Below are 13,137 nucleotides of genomic sequence, written 5' to 3' on the forward strand. Positions count from 1 at the left end.
GTCATCCTGAGGGCCTCTAACCAGGAGCCTCTTTGAAAGGTGAGCCTGCGGGCTCAGAGGCATCCCCCAGCCTCTTCCTGCTTCCCAACCCCAGGCTGCTTCTGTGACCACGTTAGGCCACAACCTCAATGAAGCCTTCAGCAGCTGTTCTCCCCATGGCGGGCTTCCAGGCCGCCCCTGTGCCGCTGGCGCCCTAATCAGTGATTTGCAGAGCCCTGAGCATGTCTAATGAGCCTTTAATCAGTGCCGGGGCTGACACCAGATTACAGTGTTTATAATTCGCTAGGAGTCTGTGTGGGGCTGACAGAGCTTCCCCTCCGCCCCAGCAGCCCTGGGCAGATCCATCAGCCCTTCCTTCCCTGCCTGCAGCCAGGCCAGCTCTTTGGTTTCCCCAGCTCCACAGAGCTGACTCCAGCAGTACCGCCCAGGGTCTGGAACCCCCGGGTCACTCTCTAGGAGGGACTGGTGACACCTAGGTCTCTGCTGTCCACAGACGACCACTGAGGAAGGATGAAGTTGCAAAAGGCTGGCTCCTGGATGCCCAGGAAATGAGCACATCTCTGTTCCCAAGTAGCAGGGCACCAGTCGTGCCCTGGGGATTGTCTGTAAACTTTCAGACTCCCAGAAACCCTGGTCATAGACTGTCCCCATGAAGGCTAATGTAGCAGCTAGCTGTCCAGTCACCTATGGTCTTTCATCTACCCCAGCTCTGACAGGCCGTCAACCACAGGCCAGCGCAGGCTAGCACAGGACTACACAGGCCAGCACAAGCTACACAGGCCAGCACAGGACTACACAGGCCAGCACAGGACTACACAGGCCAGCACAGGGCAGCACAGGCCAGCACAGGCCAGCACAGGACTACACAGGCCAGCACAAGCTACACAGGCCAGCACAGGCCAGCACAGGGCCACACAGGCCAGCACAGGGCAGCACAGGACTACACAGGCCAGCACAGGGCAGCACAGGCCACACAGGCCACACAGGCCAGCACAGGGCAGCACAGGCCACACAGGCCACACAGGCCACACAGGCCAGCACAGGCCACACAGGCCAGCACAGGCCACACAGGCCAGCACAGGCCACACAGGCCAGCACAGGCCACACAGGGCAGCACAGGGCAGCACAGGGCAGCACAGGACCGCACAGGGCCGCACAGGCCAGCACAGGCCAGTACAGGCCAGCACAGGCCAGCACAGGGCCACACAGGGCAGCACAGGGCCACACAGGGCAGCACAGGGCCACACAGGCCAGCACAGGGCAGCACAGGCCACACAGGCCAGCACAGGCCAGCACAGGCCAGCACAGGGCCACACAGGCCAGCACAGGGCCACACAGGGCAGCACAAGCTACACAGGGCCACACAGGGCAGCACAGGCCAGCACAGGGCCACACAGGGCCACACAGGCCACACAGGGCAGCACAGGGCCACACAGGGCCACACAGGCCAGCACAGGCCAGCACAGGCTGTTTTTCCAAGTTAATGTTCTTCCCTAGCGAGCCACTATGATGATGAGGCTGCAATACACGCCAGACAGCTCACGTGTGAGCAAAGACATCAAGGACCGGCGTTTAATTGCCACGGTGACAGCGCACCGGCCCAGGATCAGACACTCTGGCTTAAGGTGTTGCCGACAGCTAGCCATAGCCCTGCGCTTCTGTCCGCTTTCTTATCAAGTGGAGCCATAATGCGGGAACGCTTTCATGATGGCCGCTAGTGTTTAGAGCTCGGCACTGTTTGTCTGCGGAGCCCTGGCTGGCCGCTGTGTACACCAGGGTGGCCTTGAACTTGGAGCAGCCCTTCTTCTGCCTCCCAAGTACCGAGATCTCACATGTGGGCCTCTACGCCGAGCTTCTAGCTGTTCTGCAGCTGCACTTAATTTTTAAAAATTGCTCACTTCACAAACGAGGAAGCAGGCACAGCGAAGCCGAGAGCTCACCGTCACAAACCTGAAACCGAGTCCAGGCAAGCGGACTGCCCGGTCTACCTCCCACCAGCATGGGGGAGTTCACATGGACGCTGGCTTTGCTGCCTCACTGCCCCACCCGCCCCCACACTCAGGAGCAAAGCCCATGGCCTTGAACACCCTAGGCAGGCATCCTGCCACCTCGCTGTAGTCCCAGCTCTGAATATTTATGGATTTTTTTTTTTTGTCTCTCGCTCAAGTTTCAAGGCCAGATCCAGAGGATCAGATGAACCTTCAAGGTCCATCTGTGCTGGGCGAGCGAGTTGATGCACAGCAGGGAAGGGATGCCAGGAGACCAGGCCTCAAACCTTCAGGCTCCGGCCACCAAGGAAACCCGTGTCCATGTCTCTCTGTCTCTCTCACACCCACACCCTGCACATGGCGGCCCTCACCATTAATGACGGTCCGCCGGGCGATCTCCCACAGCACTAGGCCGAAGGCCCAAATGTCCGTCCACTTGTAGGACTCGAAGCAGTCCGTGCGGATGTGCTCGCTCAGCACCTCCGGCGCCATGTACCTCTTGGTTCCCACTCGGGGGTTGTTGCCGATGTCCAGGTAGTCGCTCGTCTGCGAGTGCATCACAGCCAGGCCTGGGGGGGTTTGGCCTGTCAGCCCTGTGGGGATCCCACACGGCAGCCACCCCCACACCGGGAAGCCCGGGCAGATACGGCGAGGATGGAGCAGACGGAGGTAGACAGCAGGGCGGTGGAGCCGGTGGCCAGAGAGAGCACCTGTCCCTTGTGCCCTTCGCCTTAGAGTATTCCCAAGGAACTCAGCAGGCAAAGTAGGCATTACGGTGCCCTTTCACATAGTAGGACTTGGAGGTGGGTGGAAGGAACCTTGTTCTCAGAGAGGTCAGGCTGACTCCCTGCCCGTTTTCTGGAAGTAAAGTGAACCGTGGAAGGGGGCTGGGCTGGAAACAGTTTTGAGACAGGGTCTTTCTAGTTAGCCCTGGCTGTCCTGGAACTCACAATGTAGACCAGGCTAGCCTGGAACTCTGAGACCCACCTGCCTCTGCTCCTGAATGCTGGGATTCAAGTACCGGTTTGGAAACAGGTTTTAAAGCACTGATTCTCTCCCCTACAGAAACAGGCCGAGCAGAGCAAGCAAGCCCCGCCCATCCGAGAAGCCCCGCCCAGCCGCGAAGCCCCGCCCAGCTGCGCAGCCTGCCCCCTGGCTCCTGCTCACCCAGGTCTGCGATGCAACACTGCAGGTTGCTCTTCACCAACACGTTGCGGCTCTTAAGGTCACGGTGGGCGATGGCTGGTTTGCCTTGAGTGCCAAAGATCTCTACATGCAGGTGCGCCAGGCCGCAGGCGGCGGACACGGCCAGCCTCAGGGCCAGCTGCGGCTCCAGCGGCTGCCTCTGCAGGAAGTCGTAGAGGGAGCCGTGCTCGTGGTAGTGGGTGATGAGCCACAGCTGTGTGCTGGAGTTCCGCGACGTCATGTCGGAGGCGATGAAGCCTGTAAGCAGGGGGACATCAGTGCCCAGAGCTGTGTGTCCGCCAGCCCTGGGCTAAGGGGCTTGGGGTGCCCGGCCCGGAAGAGCAGCCGCGTGCTCAGCTTGCCTAGGATGTTGTCGTGTCTGAGCAGAACCGTGTTGTAGATTTCGGTCTCCCGGAACCAGGACTGTTCATCTCGTGAGGAGAAAATCTTGACCGCTACGCTCTCGCCGTGCCACGAGCCACGCCACACCTCCCCGTATCGGCCCTTCCCTAATCCAAAGGCCGAGGAAGAGCAAGGATCACACACGAGGTGCCAGTAGTCCAGGGGTCCACCCCAACTCCGGATGCTACGCGGACACCCTTCTACGCAGACCCCCTTCTCACAAATGGAAATCTGATTCTTTTTTTTAAGACAAGGTCTCACTTGTCTGGCTGACTTGGAACCGGCTGTGTAGATCAGAGTGGCCTTGAACTCACAGAGATCTGCTTGTGTTTGCCTCCCGAATGCTGGGATTAAAGGTGCATGCCGCTGGCCGCCACCTCCGCCGCCGCTATCACCGCCACCACCACCGCCACCAGCTGCCCTTTAAATTTTCCTAAATTACATTTATCTATCTATCTATCTATTTGTCTGTCTGTCTGTCTTTATCTGTGTGTGTATGTGTGCATGTAATACACACTGACTAGGATCACATAGGGAAGTCGGGGGACAGCTGTGGGAGATGGGCCTCTCTTTTCACCGTGTATACCCTGGGGACTGAGTTTAGGCCGTCAGGCTTGGTAGCAAGTGCCTTCACGTGCTGAGCCATCTTGCTCTCCCCAAACCTGAATTTATACATAACTTAATCAACATCCTGTCCAGCTTTGGGCTATCCTTGGCTTATCATCCTTGCAGGAGGACCTAACCTTGGCCTATAACCTGCCCAGCAAAGACCCTTATTCTGGTCCAGGCTGGACCTGCTCGTGATCCTGGAGCCCAAGAGCTTCCCCACCTCTTCAGGCTTACGGGAGCCTTTGGTCCCCACCGCCAGCTCCCTCCCTGCTTACCCACGCACTCCACCAGCGCAACCTGCCGAGCTACCGTCCTCTGCACCAGGAAGGGGAGCCCGGAGCCGCTGCCCGTGGTGCAGTCGCTGTCCAGGAAGTCCTGGGATGCCAAGAAGCCACTGAGCGGCTGCCCCAACAGCCACCGCTCCCCCACCCATTCTCTACCGCTGTCCCCCTGCTGTGTCCCAGCTTGCTTCTCACCGTCACCTTTGGGTGACCCCTGCTACTGCTGCCCCCGTCTGCGTGCCCGCCCTCCACCCTGGGTGCCAGCTTGCCCCAGGCCTATACCCCCAGCATGCTGTCTCCCTGTTCGGATGCCTTCAGGATGAGACTGGACTCGCCCAGGTCACTGTGCAGACGCTGTTTCTCCTGCCTTCGCCGGACACGCCACAAGCCCAGAGCACCCAAGGCCACCAGGACCAGCAAGGCCAGCGCGGGACCCAGGATCAGAGGCAGCTGAGCGTCTACTTCCGGCTCCTCCGAAGGAGTCTGGGTGGCTGCAGGAGAGGGACATGGAGTTCAAGGTCCACCGGGCCAGCCCTCCCGACCCTGGGGCAGGCCGCTCTGACAGTCAGACCCCAGCACCCGCCTCCCCGCACCCTGTCCCTGTGGGCGTGGGGCATGAGGACAGGGCCTAAGAAGATCAGGAAGATCGGGAGAGCCGCTGGACCCACCCTCCAGCACCAGGGTCACGTTGTGGTTGCAGAAGGACTTGTAGCAGCAGTGATGGTTGACGAACTCGGTGGGGCGGCCCAGGCAGGGCTCCTGGTTCAAGCTCCCGCAGCCCCGGTATTGCTGGGGGCGCCTGCCCTGCTCACGAACCAGCACCACTGTGCACCACGCCCCCAGGCAGGTTGGCCTCTTGCAGTGTGGGCTCTCACAAGTGCAGTTCACCAGGTGACCCCTGGAAGGCCTCACCACGTCTCCTGGGAGGCACATGAGCGATCGGGCACTCCTCCTACAGTCCCGTCCCTTCTGATCAAACCCGTCAGGCCTCTGTCCTTTCATCCACTCCCCTGACTGTCTGCCCTCAGAGCCTTGTCCCCAGCCACACAGTCAGTGGAGACTGAGACACCAGCCTCTGTCTACAGCCTGTACCGAGACCTCCTCTCCCTGCCCTGGTCCCGGGCTCTCCCTGTTCACACCCCCTCCTCCTGCCACCCAAGATGTAGGTTCTGCCCTGGAAGAAGCCTCAGCTGGCAAGTCAGCGTCTCGAAGATGCAAAGGTCTGTAGGAGCCAACTGTCCACCCCCATCCAGCCCCTGTTTCCAAGGTGCCCCTCCCATGCTCACCCTGAGTCAGGCCCACGGCCACCGACAACACCAGGAGGCTCCTTCTGAAGATCCCCAGGGTCATGGTCCTTGGAGGCAGGAGGAGAAGAGATGCCATGAGATCTGCAAATGTGACAGCTGTGATGACCGGGGTGCCCTCCTGCCAGGAGGAAATCACTGGAAGATTTTGGGGGGGGAGGCAGGGAAGCCACCTCCCTACTCCTACGTCTGGCTTTAGGGCGGAGCCTGCAAGGGAAGTCCTGGTTCACTTCCCCATGGAAACCATCTGTTGGGGGTGAAGGGTGGAGAGCCGGGTTTCAGTGGCAGGCTCTGTGCCCCACGCTGGGTTCGGAGAGGAGCAGGCTGGAGGGTCGCAGGAGGGCACAGCCTCGGCAGAAAGAGCGTCACTGTCCTAGCTCCTCTCTGTCCCCTGCCATCTGCCCACCCTTCCAGCCTCCACCCACCCTGCCCACCCTTTCCCAAGCCTGGCTGCTTCAAACATAAACAGGCTCCTGTCTTCACTTCCTGCCATTCAGGGTCCCGCCAGGCCGGCAACAGGAATCAAGATTGTTTAGATTGAGGTCTGGATAGAGCAGGCTAGAGTCACGCACAGCAGGGAGCTCAGGGCGGCCAGGAAGGGGTCTAAAGGGGCCACCTGCAGCCGGGACAATCATATGATGTCTGTGTAGGACCTTACAACCCATCAACTCCACCTCTGGTTTTATGTTTGTTTGTTGTTTTTTTTAATTATTCATTATTATTGTGCCCGTGTGTAAGGGCCCTTGTGCCGAGGTACAAGTGTGCAGGTCAGATGGCAATTCTGTAGAGCCGTTTTTCTCTTTCTACCTTTGTGAGGGTTCTGAGGGGTCAAACTCAGCTCACCAGGGTCATGTGACAAGCATCATCACCTGCTGTACCCGCTCTGTGTGCTCCTCCCCTGCAGCTCTGGCTTCAGAGGAGGGGAGGCTTGTCCAGGGGATGAGGCTTGTCTGGACTCCATTAGAATTTTCTTGCAGTAACAGAACTCCAGCACAAGAGTCTAGACCCCTCTCCCCAAACTGTCCTGAATCACCAGGGTCAGCCCCTGCCTGTAGCAGCTATGCCCAGCCTGAGGGTGCTGACGTCTAAAAGGTCTCTGGGACTCCTTCCCTCTTCTTGATGTCCTGTCCTGGGAAAGGGTTGGGGGAGGGCCAGTGGTATAGGAAGTGAAACACACTTAGGCGCTGAATGTTTGACCTTGGAAACTAGCCTGGGGTTTGACTCTTCCAGAAGTTTGATGGAGGAGTGTTTCTGGAACACAACAGATCCCAACTCAGGACCCAAACCAGCTATTGCCTCAGAACCAAAAGATTGTGCCGAGCCTGTAGCAAGTGGGACGGGGGTCACAGAACACAGACTTTCTGAATGACGGTCTGTGCAGGCTGGATCCCCGGTTAGGGATTTGACAGGAGAAGGCTAGGAAGGCTGGCTGAGTCACAGACTACTGAGGCCCATGTTTCTAATCTCCGTACCAAATGAAGACCCGTGATGCTGAGGCTTTAGGGGTCAGGATGTCTAGGGTCAGGCCGGGGGTCCTGATGGGCTTTTCTGGCTAATGGAGGCTGTGGTCTTCCTGCCTGGGTTTCCTCTGCCCTGGAGGCCCGGTCTGGGGGAGGAAATAGAGGCCTGGGCTATGCAGCTGTGTCCCAGCCTCTGCTGACCTCCTGCCTCTTGCCCCTGTATTAGCCAGTTATGGCTCTGCAGCGGCCCTGTGGGTAAGTGCATACAGGGCATGTACCAAGCTGAGGGCAGGAAGCCATGACTGGCAGTCTTCACCCGCTGGGAAAGCAGCTAAGGAGAGGCCAAGAAGTGGCAACAAGACATCCCGGGACATGCTAGCAAGCCTCTACCTCCCTGCCTGTCCGAGTGCACGCCTTGCCTGTCCGCTGCGTCCTGGAACCTCATGTAGATCCCCTTGGTCTGTCACCCATTGTCACCCATTGCAGGACTCAGTCTGTCTGAGACAAGCAAGCAACCCACTTGGGACAGGGTACAGTGTGGTACATGCCTGTGATCCAGCCCTATGGAGGCTGAGGCAGGAGGACTGTGAATACTATCGGAAGACTTAAGATGCTGGGGCCAGCCTCGGTTATGTAACAAGACATTTCTCCAAAAACAAAAACCAAAACACAACAACAACAACAACAAAAAAAAAAAATAGAAGGAAAGGAAAGCATGTGTTTATAAACAGTTCCACAGGGAATTCTGAGCCGTCTGGGTGGGCTCCGGGCCTTGAGAACTGAGCGGGCACAGAGCCAGGCCTGTGTGCTGTGCTGCTGGGTGTATGGACATGGGCCGCGGACGGAAGGGACTCTTACTCCATTCCCAGGGGCCTCCCAGTTCCGTGGGAAGAAGGAGAAGAGCACAAAAGCAGGGACTTGGTGGCACCGCAGAGTGAGGGTGAGTACGGATGTGGGCGAAGAGTCTGCTCTACGTGCCAGCCAGAGGCATACCGGAAGGTTGGCAGGAGTCACGCTGGTCCAGCCCGGGGAACATGGTACAGCTGACCACATCCCTTCTCGGGTTAAGCGTGCGGTGGGGTGGGGTCGGGTGCCGGGGTCTATAGCTTCCCTTTTACTCCTTAGCAAACTTGCAGCAAACTCCTGCACACAGAGGCAAAGCCAGAAATCACAGATGTTAAGTGACTTGCAAGCATTAACTGGACGCAGGGAAATAGGAGCAGACACACTGCCCCGAGTTCTCCCTCCGTGCCACGCACCGAACTTTCGTGGTTTGCCTCTTCGGAGCCTCACCACACTCCTACAGGAAATGACTCTGAATACGGTTTGGTGAACTTAAGTGGCTGACAACAAACCCTTCCTTAATCATTGCTGTTCCTCTGTTTGGGGGAGTCCTCAGGGGAGGTGGAAACAGTATGCCCCCACCCCGTGTTCCTGCCTGGTGCCCTCCTCGGGTTCCATTGCATGGTGTCGTTGCCCGGAAACCATCTGCTCATTGCTAGACTTCCTGGGTTTGAGCCTCAGGTGAGGACCTGGGTGGACCAGGCTGGACCGTGGCTGTCCATCCTTTCCCGGCTTCCAGCAGCAGCAGCAGGGGTCGTGCACTCAGGGACTGTCCCAAGGCAGAAGAGTGCTCTGATAAACTCAGCTACCTTCCGCACTCTGTGCTCACTGACCTCCCAGACCAGCCGCGCATGGCTGCCTTCACTGTCCATCTGCACAGTCCACTAAGGCTAGAGGGGCGGGTGTGGTGGAGCAAGCCGGGATGTTAGAGCCGTAGGCATCTGCAGAGGGGCACGGTGGAGTGGTCCCCCTCATCTGACGAGGATGCGCCCCAAAGCACCCTGGGGCGTGAGACCATGGGGCTCCAACTACCTGTCCTATTCTCCCCTGCCTATAAAGTACCTGCAGCAAAGTTTACTTTAGCACAGAAGACATTAGCGTTAAGTAGAAAGTAGGATAGCCCCAGTGATGTGCTGCAGCATTGAGCTTTTTCTCTTGACTTAAAGGAGGCACCACGAAGCTTCTCCTCGCATCTGAATCACCAGAGCCACTGCACTTGCACTTTGGACCATTATTAAATGAAATATAAAGGTCACTTGCTCACAAGCACAGCAATACGCAGTCGGCGTGATAACCCTGACAGCTACCGGGTGACTAATGGACAGGTAGAGTATGCAGCGTGGATACGCTGGACAAAGCGATGATTCATGTGACAGACGGGGCAGGTGAGATGAGGCTTTACTGCACTCGGGAGACAGGATGGATTCAAGTCTTTGAAATCCCCGGTTTCTGGAAGCTCCCGTTCAACTGCGTCCTCACGGCAGTTGACGGTGACCACTGAAATCACCTGCAGACAGGGAGAGTCCTGTGATGACAGAGGACACACACGGGCCCTGATCAAGCCCAGCTTCTACTTCTTACAGCCGTGAGATGGGCATGAGAAGCCTTGTCCTAGGCGAGATGCAGAAGGTTTCCTGGCACGGAGGAGGCACCTAGTGCTGCTAACAGCTCAACCACATACCCGTAATCCCACCGCTCAGGGGCCTCCTGACGAGGCAGGGGAGTTAACACCCTAAAGCTGAATGTTCTGTCTCGAAAAGAGCAAAACGAACAGCCCAACCATGGTGTGTCCTGCTGTCACTACCTGGTGTCCTCCTCACGTTTGTACAAAGCCTGATGCTGGCTTCCCTTCTGAAGCTGGGCGCAGTGGCCTCCCCCCTCACGGGCTGTGTGAGAAAAAGTACTCACAGCATAAAAGTACTCACAGGATAATTGAGAAGACAGGTAGGGGGGCAGGGGGAGAGGGGACCCCAACTCACCCAGAAGCTGCTCATAAACACAGGAGCATGCCCTCCAAAGGAAGGCCTAAGAAAGCAGCCAGCCTGGAGCAGTGCTCGGCCCAGCCTCGGGAAGGCTAGGATTCCCTTCAGCCTGGAGGTGCAGGACACCCAGGGCAGGGGAATTCTGTGGCCACATCGGGCTGGCTGTGTGAGGAGGCTCAGTGGCGTAGGACGTCACCCCTACATTAATCCAGCCTCCTGGAGGGCCGTGGGAGCTCCGCGGGGGAAGAACCCTTCTGCCCATTTCACTATTACAGTAAGCAGACAAGAGACAGTTAAGTGGGCGGCTCTGGCTTGGGGAAGAGAAGCTAAAGGCCTTAGAAGTTCTTGATTCCTCGTGCAGATTTGTCAGGCTCCCTCCCAGTCTCAGGTAGGTAAAAGGCAGGTGAGTGTCCACACCAAGGGACTCTGGCTCTCTTGCCCAGCTAAAACTGACCCTGCCTCGCGCCCTCTGAGAGGTCTCACGAAGGAGACCCTGAGAAAAGAAACTGGTCTCCCTGCTTGGCCCAACCCTACCCAACTCACCTTCGGACGGGTCGACAGGACCCCCCACCTCTCCTTCTCGGAGGAGGCAGCCTGGGTCTCAAGTCCAGAGCCGGCCTGGGGCCCGGGAAGGGCTCGGTCCGCGCGGCTGGCGCGGCGGCCTCCCGGGACTGGGAAAGGGCTGGAGCAAAAGTTTTTCTTATTCTAGCTTCTTCCTGCCTGGCCCTGCTCCACCACTCCCTCCTAATAACTCGTTTCCTATTGCCCAGCACGCCTCCCGGCAGCAGGGCCCGGCGCTCTACAGGGCTTGCAGACCCCGGTGCGGTCACCCCAGCCACCCCACCCCCCACTCACGAAGGGGCGGGCCTCAAACCCAGACCTCGGGGTCCTGGGCAGGGCCACAGGGACCAAGCTGGCAGCCGAGGCGTCACCCTGGCCCCCCAAAAGGGAGGACGGTAGAAACCGAGAGGGGCAGAAACCTGGATTCCGGGCGTCCTGGCTTCGTGAGGGCCCTGGGGAGGGTACCTGCGCCAGGCCTCTCCCTCCTCGCTCTGGGTGCTCAGGGTTAGGGTGCTCGGTGCCTGAGAAACAGTCCTGTGAGAGCTGAACTGGGCTGGGAGGGTCTGGTCAAAGCTGGCCCCGCCCTTTGGACGCCCCAGTCGGCCTACATCTTTCTGCCTCCAAGTTCTGGGCCCTTCACCCTTAACACTTTTGCTCCTTTCCCTTTTCCACAGTCCTGGCTGTTAACCTTCAGCCTGGGGCTAGAGAGGCCCAGAAAGGTCTGTTCTGAGTCAGCGTGGCCTGAGCCCCTCAGGGCATGGCAGCTGACCCCTCCATCAGGTCAGGGGAGCCGGAATGGAGGGAAAGGCTGTCTTGGACTTTGGGTCCAGCTGGGGTGGGACCCCAACCATGGGATGGGGGGAGGATGCGATTACCAGATGGAGCTTTGGGGTCACCGAACCCCCTGAGGCTGGAACCTGCAGCTGGGGAGTGGGGCAGAAAGGCTCAGGGTGGCAACATCACACAGTCTTCCGTCTCCCCGTCAGCGGCACGGGCTGGAGGGGGCGAACAATCCAGGCCTTCCTTGGCAGGACTTGGGTCTTACTGCAGCCTGGTGAATATCCATACCCACTAGCCGCTGTGACCCCAGTAAGATCAGGGACCTCCAGTGCTTGAGCTGCATCTGATAATGAGCATGTACCGCCCAGGGCCTTCTTACGAAGGGCGGAGACGGCGCCTGCCCTCGCACCTCAGGGATGGAGTGTGCCTGCTAATATTTGGGAAGGCTGGGGAAGGTGCCATCCTGGCGCCCAGTGGGAGGACACGGAGGCAGTCTTTGAGGGGTCACGCTCTGACGTGTAGATTTTGCAAGATGGGGCAGAGGTGCCCCACCCTTCGGCAGAAATGGAGGCTGGGGAGACAAAGGTCAGAGACTCACACTGACCTCACTTCCTCTGCTGAAACCCCCCCTCCCACACTGCAGCAGCTTCTTGAGTTGGGAGCTTCACGAACTTCCAGAGGCCTTGGCTCAACCAGCTTTCAGCATCAGGACAGACTGTGTCCTACAGCCAATAGGAAGTACTATGGGATTACGGTATCTGCTTTTCCAGATTGTAGCGGCCACTTTGTCACACTCTGTGAGCTGTAGAAGCGGGAGCCTGGCTACATGGCCATCTTCACTCCCACTCTTCCTCCTGCCTGCCATGGCTTCCGGCCAACCTCTCTCTCTCCAGCCTCCGTTCTCGGACTGAAGGAGTGGGAGTGAGGGCTCAGGGACAGGACCCATGGGACCTCTGCAGCCCAAGCCCAAGACCCGCCTCCTTGGGGAGGAGGATCTAGGAGATCACTCCAGAGCTCCGGAATGGCTGATGAGAACCAGCAGGGACAGGGGACTTTCTGTGGAGATCTGTGAGGTAGAACAGAGCGAACTAGATTTGGGAGGAAGAAGAGAAGCTGAGGATAGGAATGGTACCTCCCTCTTTGCAGCCTTCTGTTTGCTGGCTGGTGCCTTAGCAGCTCTTGTGAACTGAATCTTCCCCCAGTGCACAGGGAGCCTGGGGGGTGGGCGTGGGAGGAGGGACACAGAGCTGGAGAAAGCTGGGGCCTCGGGCCAACGAGGACATAAGAAAGGAATTACAGACGACGTGCAAGTCTACAAGAATGAGCTGCCCATAGGGTCCAGCTGTTCCTACATGCAGGGTGGTCAGAACGAGATGGAACAGACCCAAAGCGTTCTGGTTTAGATTTAGGGACGCAGCAGGCTTCCCGGCAGGGCCTGAGGCACGGGTCCTGCGGAAGTTAGTGTGAAGAACTTCAAGTAGGTGGGTCCTCTCGTGGCAGGTGACGATGGGTCTGATGTGGAGGCAGGGCAATGAGCTCTGACCTTTCAGGACCAGCTGTACTCATTAAGTTCTTAATTGTGTGGGTTTTGCTTTTGGTGTTTTTTTAGAAAGGATCCTAAAATCCTTGAACATGAGATCTTGCTGTTTCCTCCTCCCCAGAGCTAAGATTCCAGGTGCTTGCTCCATGCCTAGTTCAAGCCTCACTCTTGATCGAGGCCAGGGCCGAGTGTGCACAGACAT

At 58.2% G+C, this 13,137-nt stretch overlaps 1 protein-coding gene and 1 long non-coding RNA gene across 2 annotated transcripts in view; one reads left to right on the forward strand and one right to left on the reverse strand.

Annotated features, from left to right (window-relative positions):
- The window catches only part of LOC132655737 (uncharacterized), a 20,941-nt gene extending 17,780 nt beyond the window's left edge, over nt 1–3,161 (forward strand). The window contains exon 4 of the long non-coding RNA XR_009593527.1: nt 3,054–3,161. This is a non-coding gene — a long non-coding RNA (uncharacterized LOC132655737). The remainder of the gene's footprint in view (nt 1–3,053) is intronic.
- The window catches only part of Acvrl1 (activin A receptor like type 1), a 13,553-nt gene extending 2,819 nt beyond the window's left edge, over nt 1–10,734 (reverse strand). Inside the window, exons 1-9 of the mRNA XM_021654427.2 lie at nt 10,598–10,734; nt 8,223–8,372; nt 5,752–5,853; nt 5,134–5,385; nt 4,748–4,956; nt 4,460–4,559; nt 3,536–3,682; nt 3,156–3,431; nt 2,360–2,557 (exon numbers count right to left, since the gene is read on the reverse strand). Coding sequence (XP_021510102.1) covers nt 2,360–2,557; nt 3,156–3,431; nt 3,536–3,682; nt 4,460–4,559; nt 4,748–4,956; nt 5,134–5,385; nt 5,752–5,853; nt 8,223–8,265 — 1,327 coding nt within the window. The 5' untranslated portion in view covers nt 8,266–8,372; nt 10,598–10,734. The remainder of the gene's footprint in view (nt 1–2,359; nt 2,558–3,155; nt 3,432–3,535; nt 3,683–4,459; nt 4,560–4,747; nt 4,957–5,133; nt 5,386–5,751; nt 5,854–8,222; nt 8,373–10,597) is intronic.
- Between the last annotated feature and the right edge of the window lie 2,403 nt (nt 10,735–13,137).

This window comes from Meriones unguiculatus, chromosome 8 (assembly GCF_030254825.1).
Source record: "Meriones unguiculatus strain TT.TT164.6M chromosome 8, Bangor_MerUng_6.1, whole genome shotgun sequence".
NCBI classification, from domain to species: Eukaryota; Metazoa; Chordata; class Mammalia; order Rodentia; family Muridae; genus Meriones; species Meriones unguiculatus.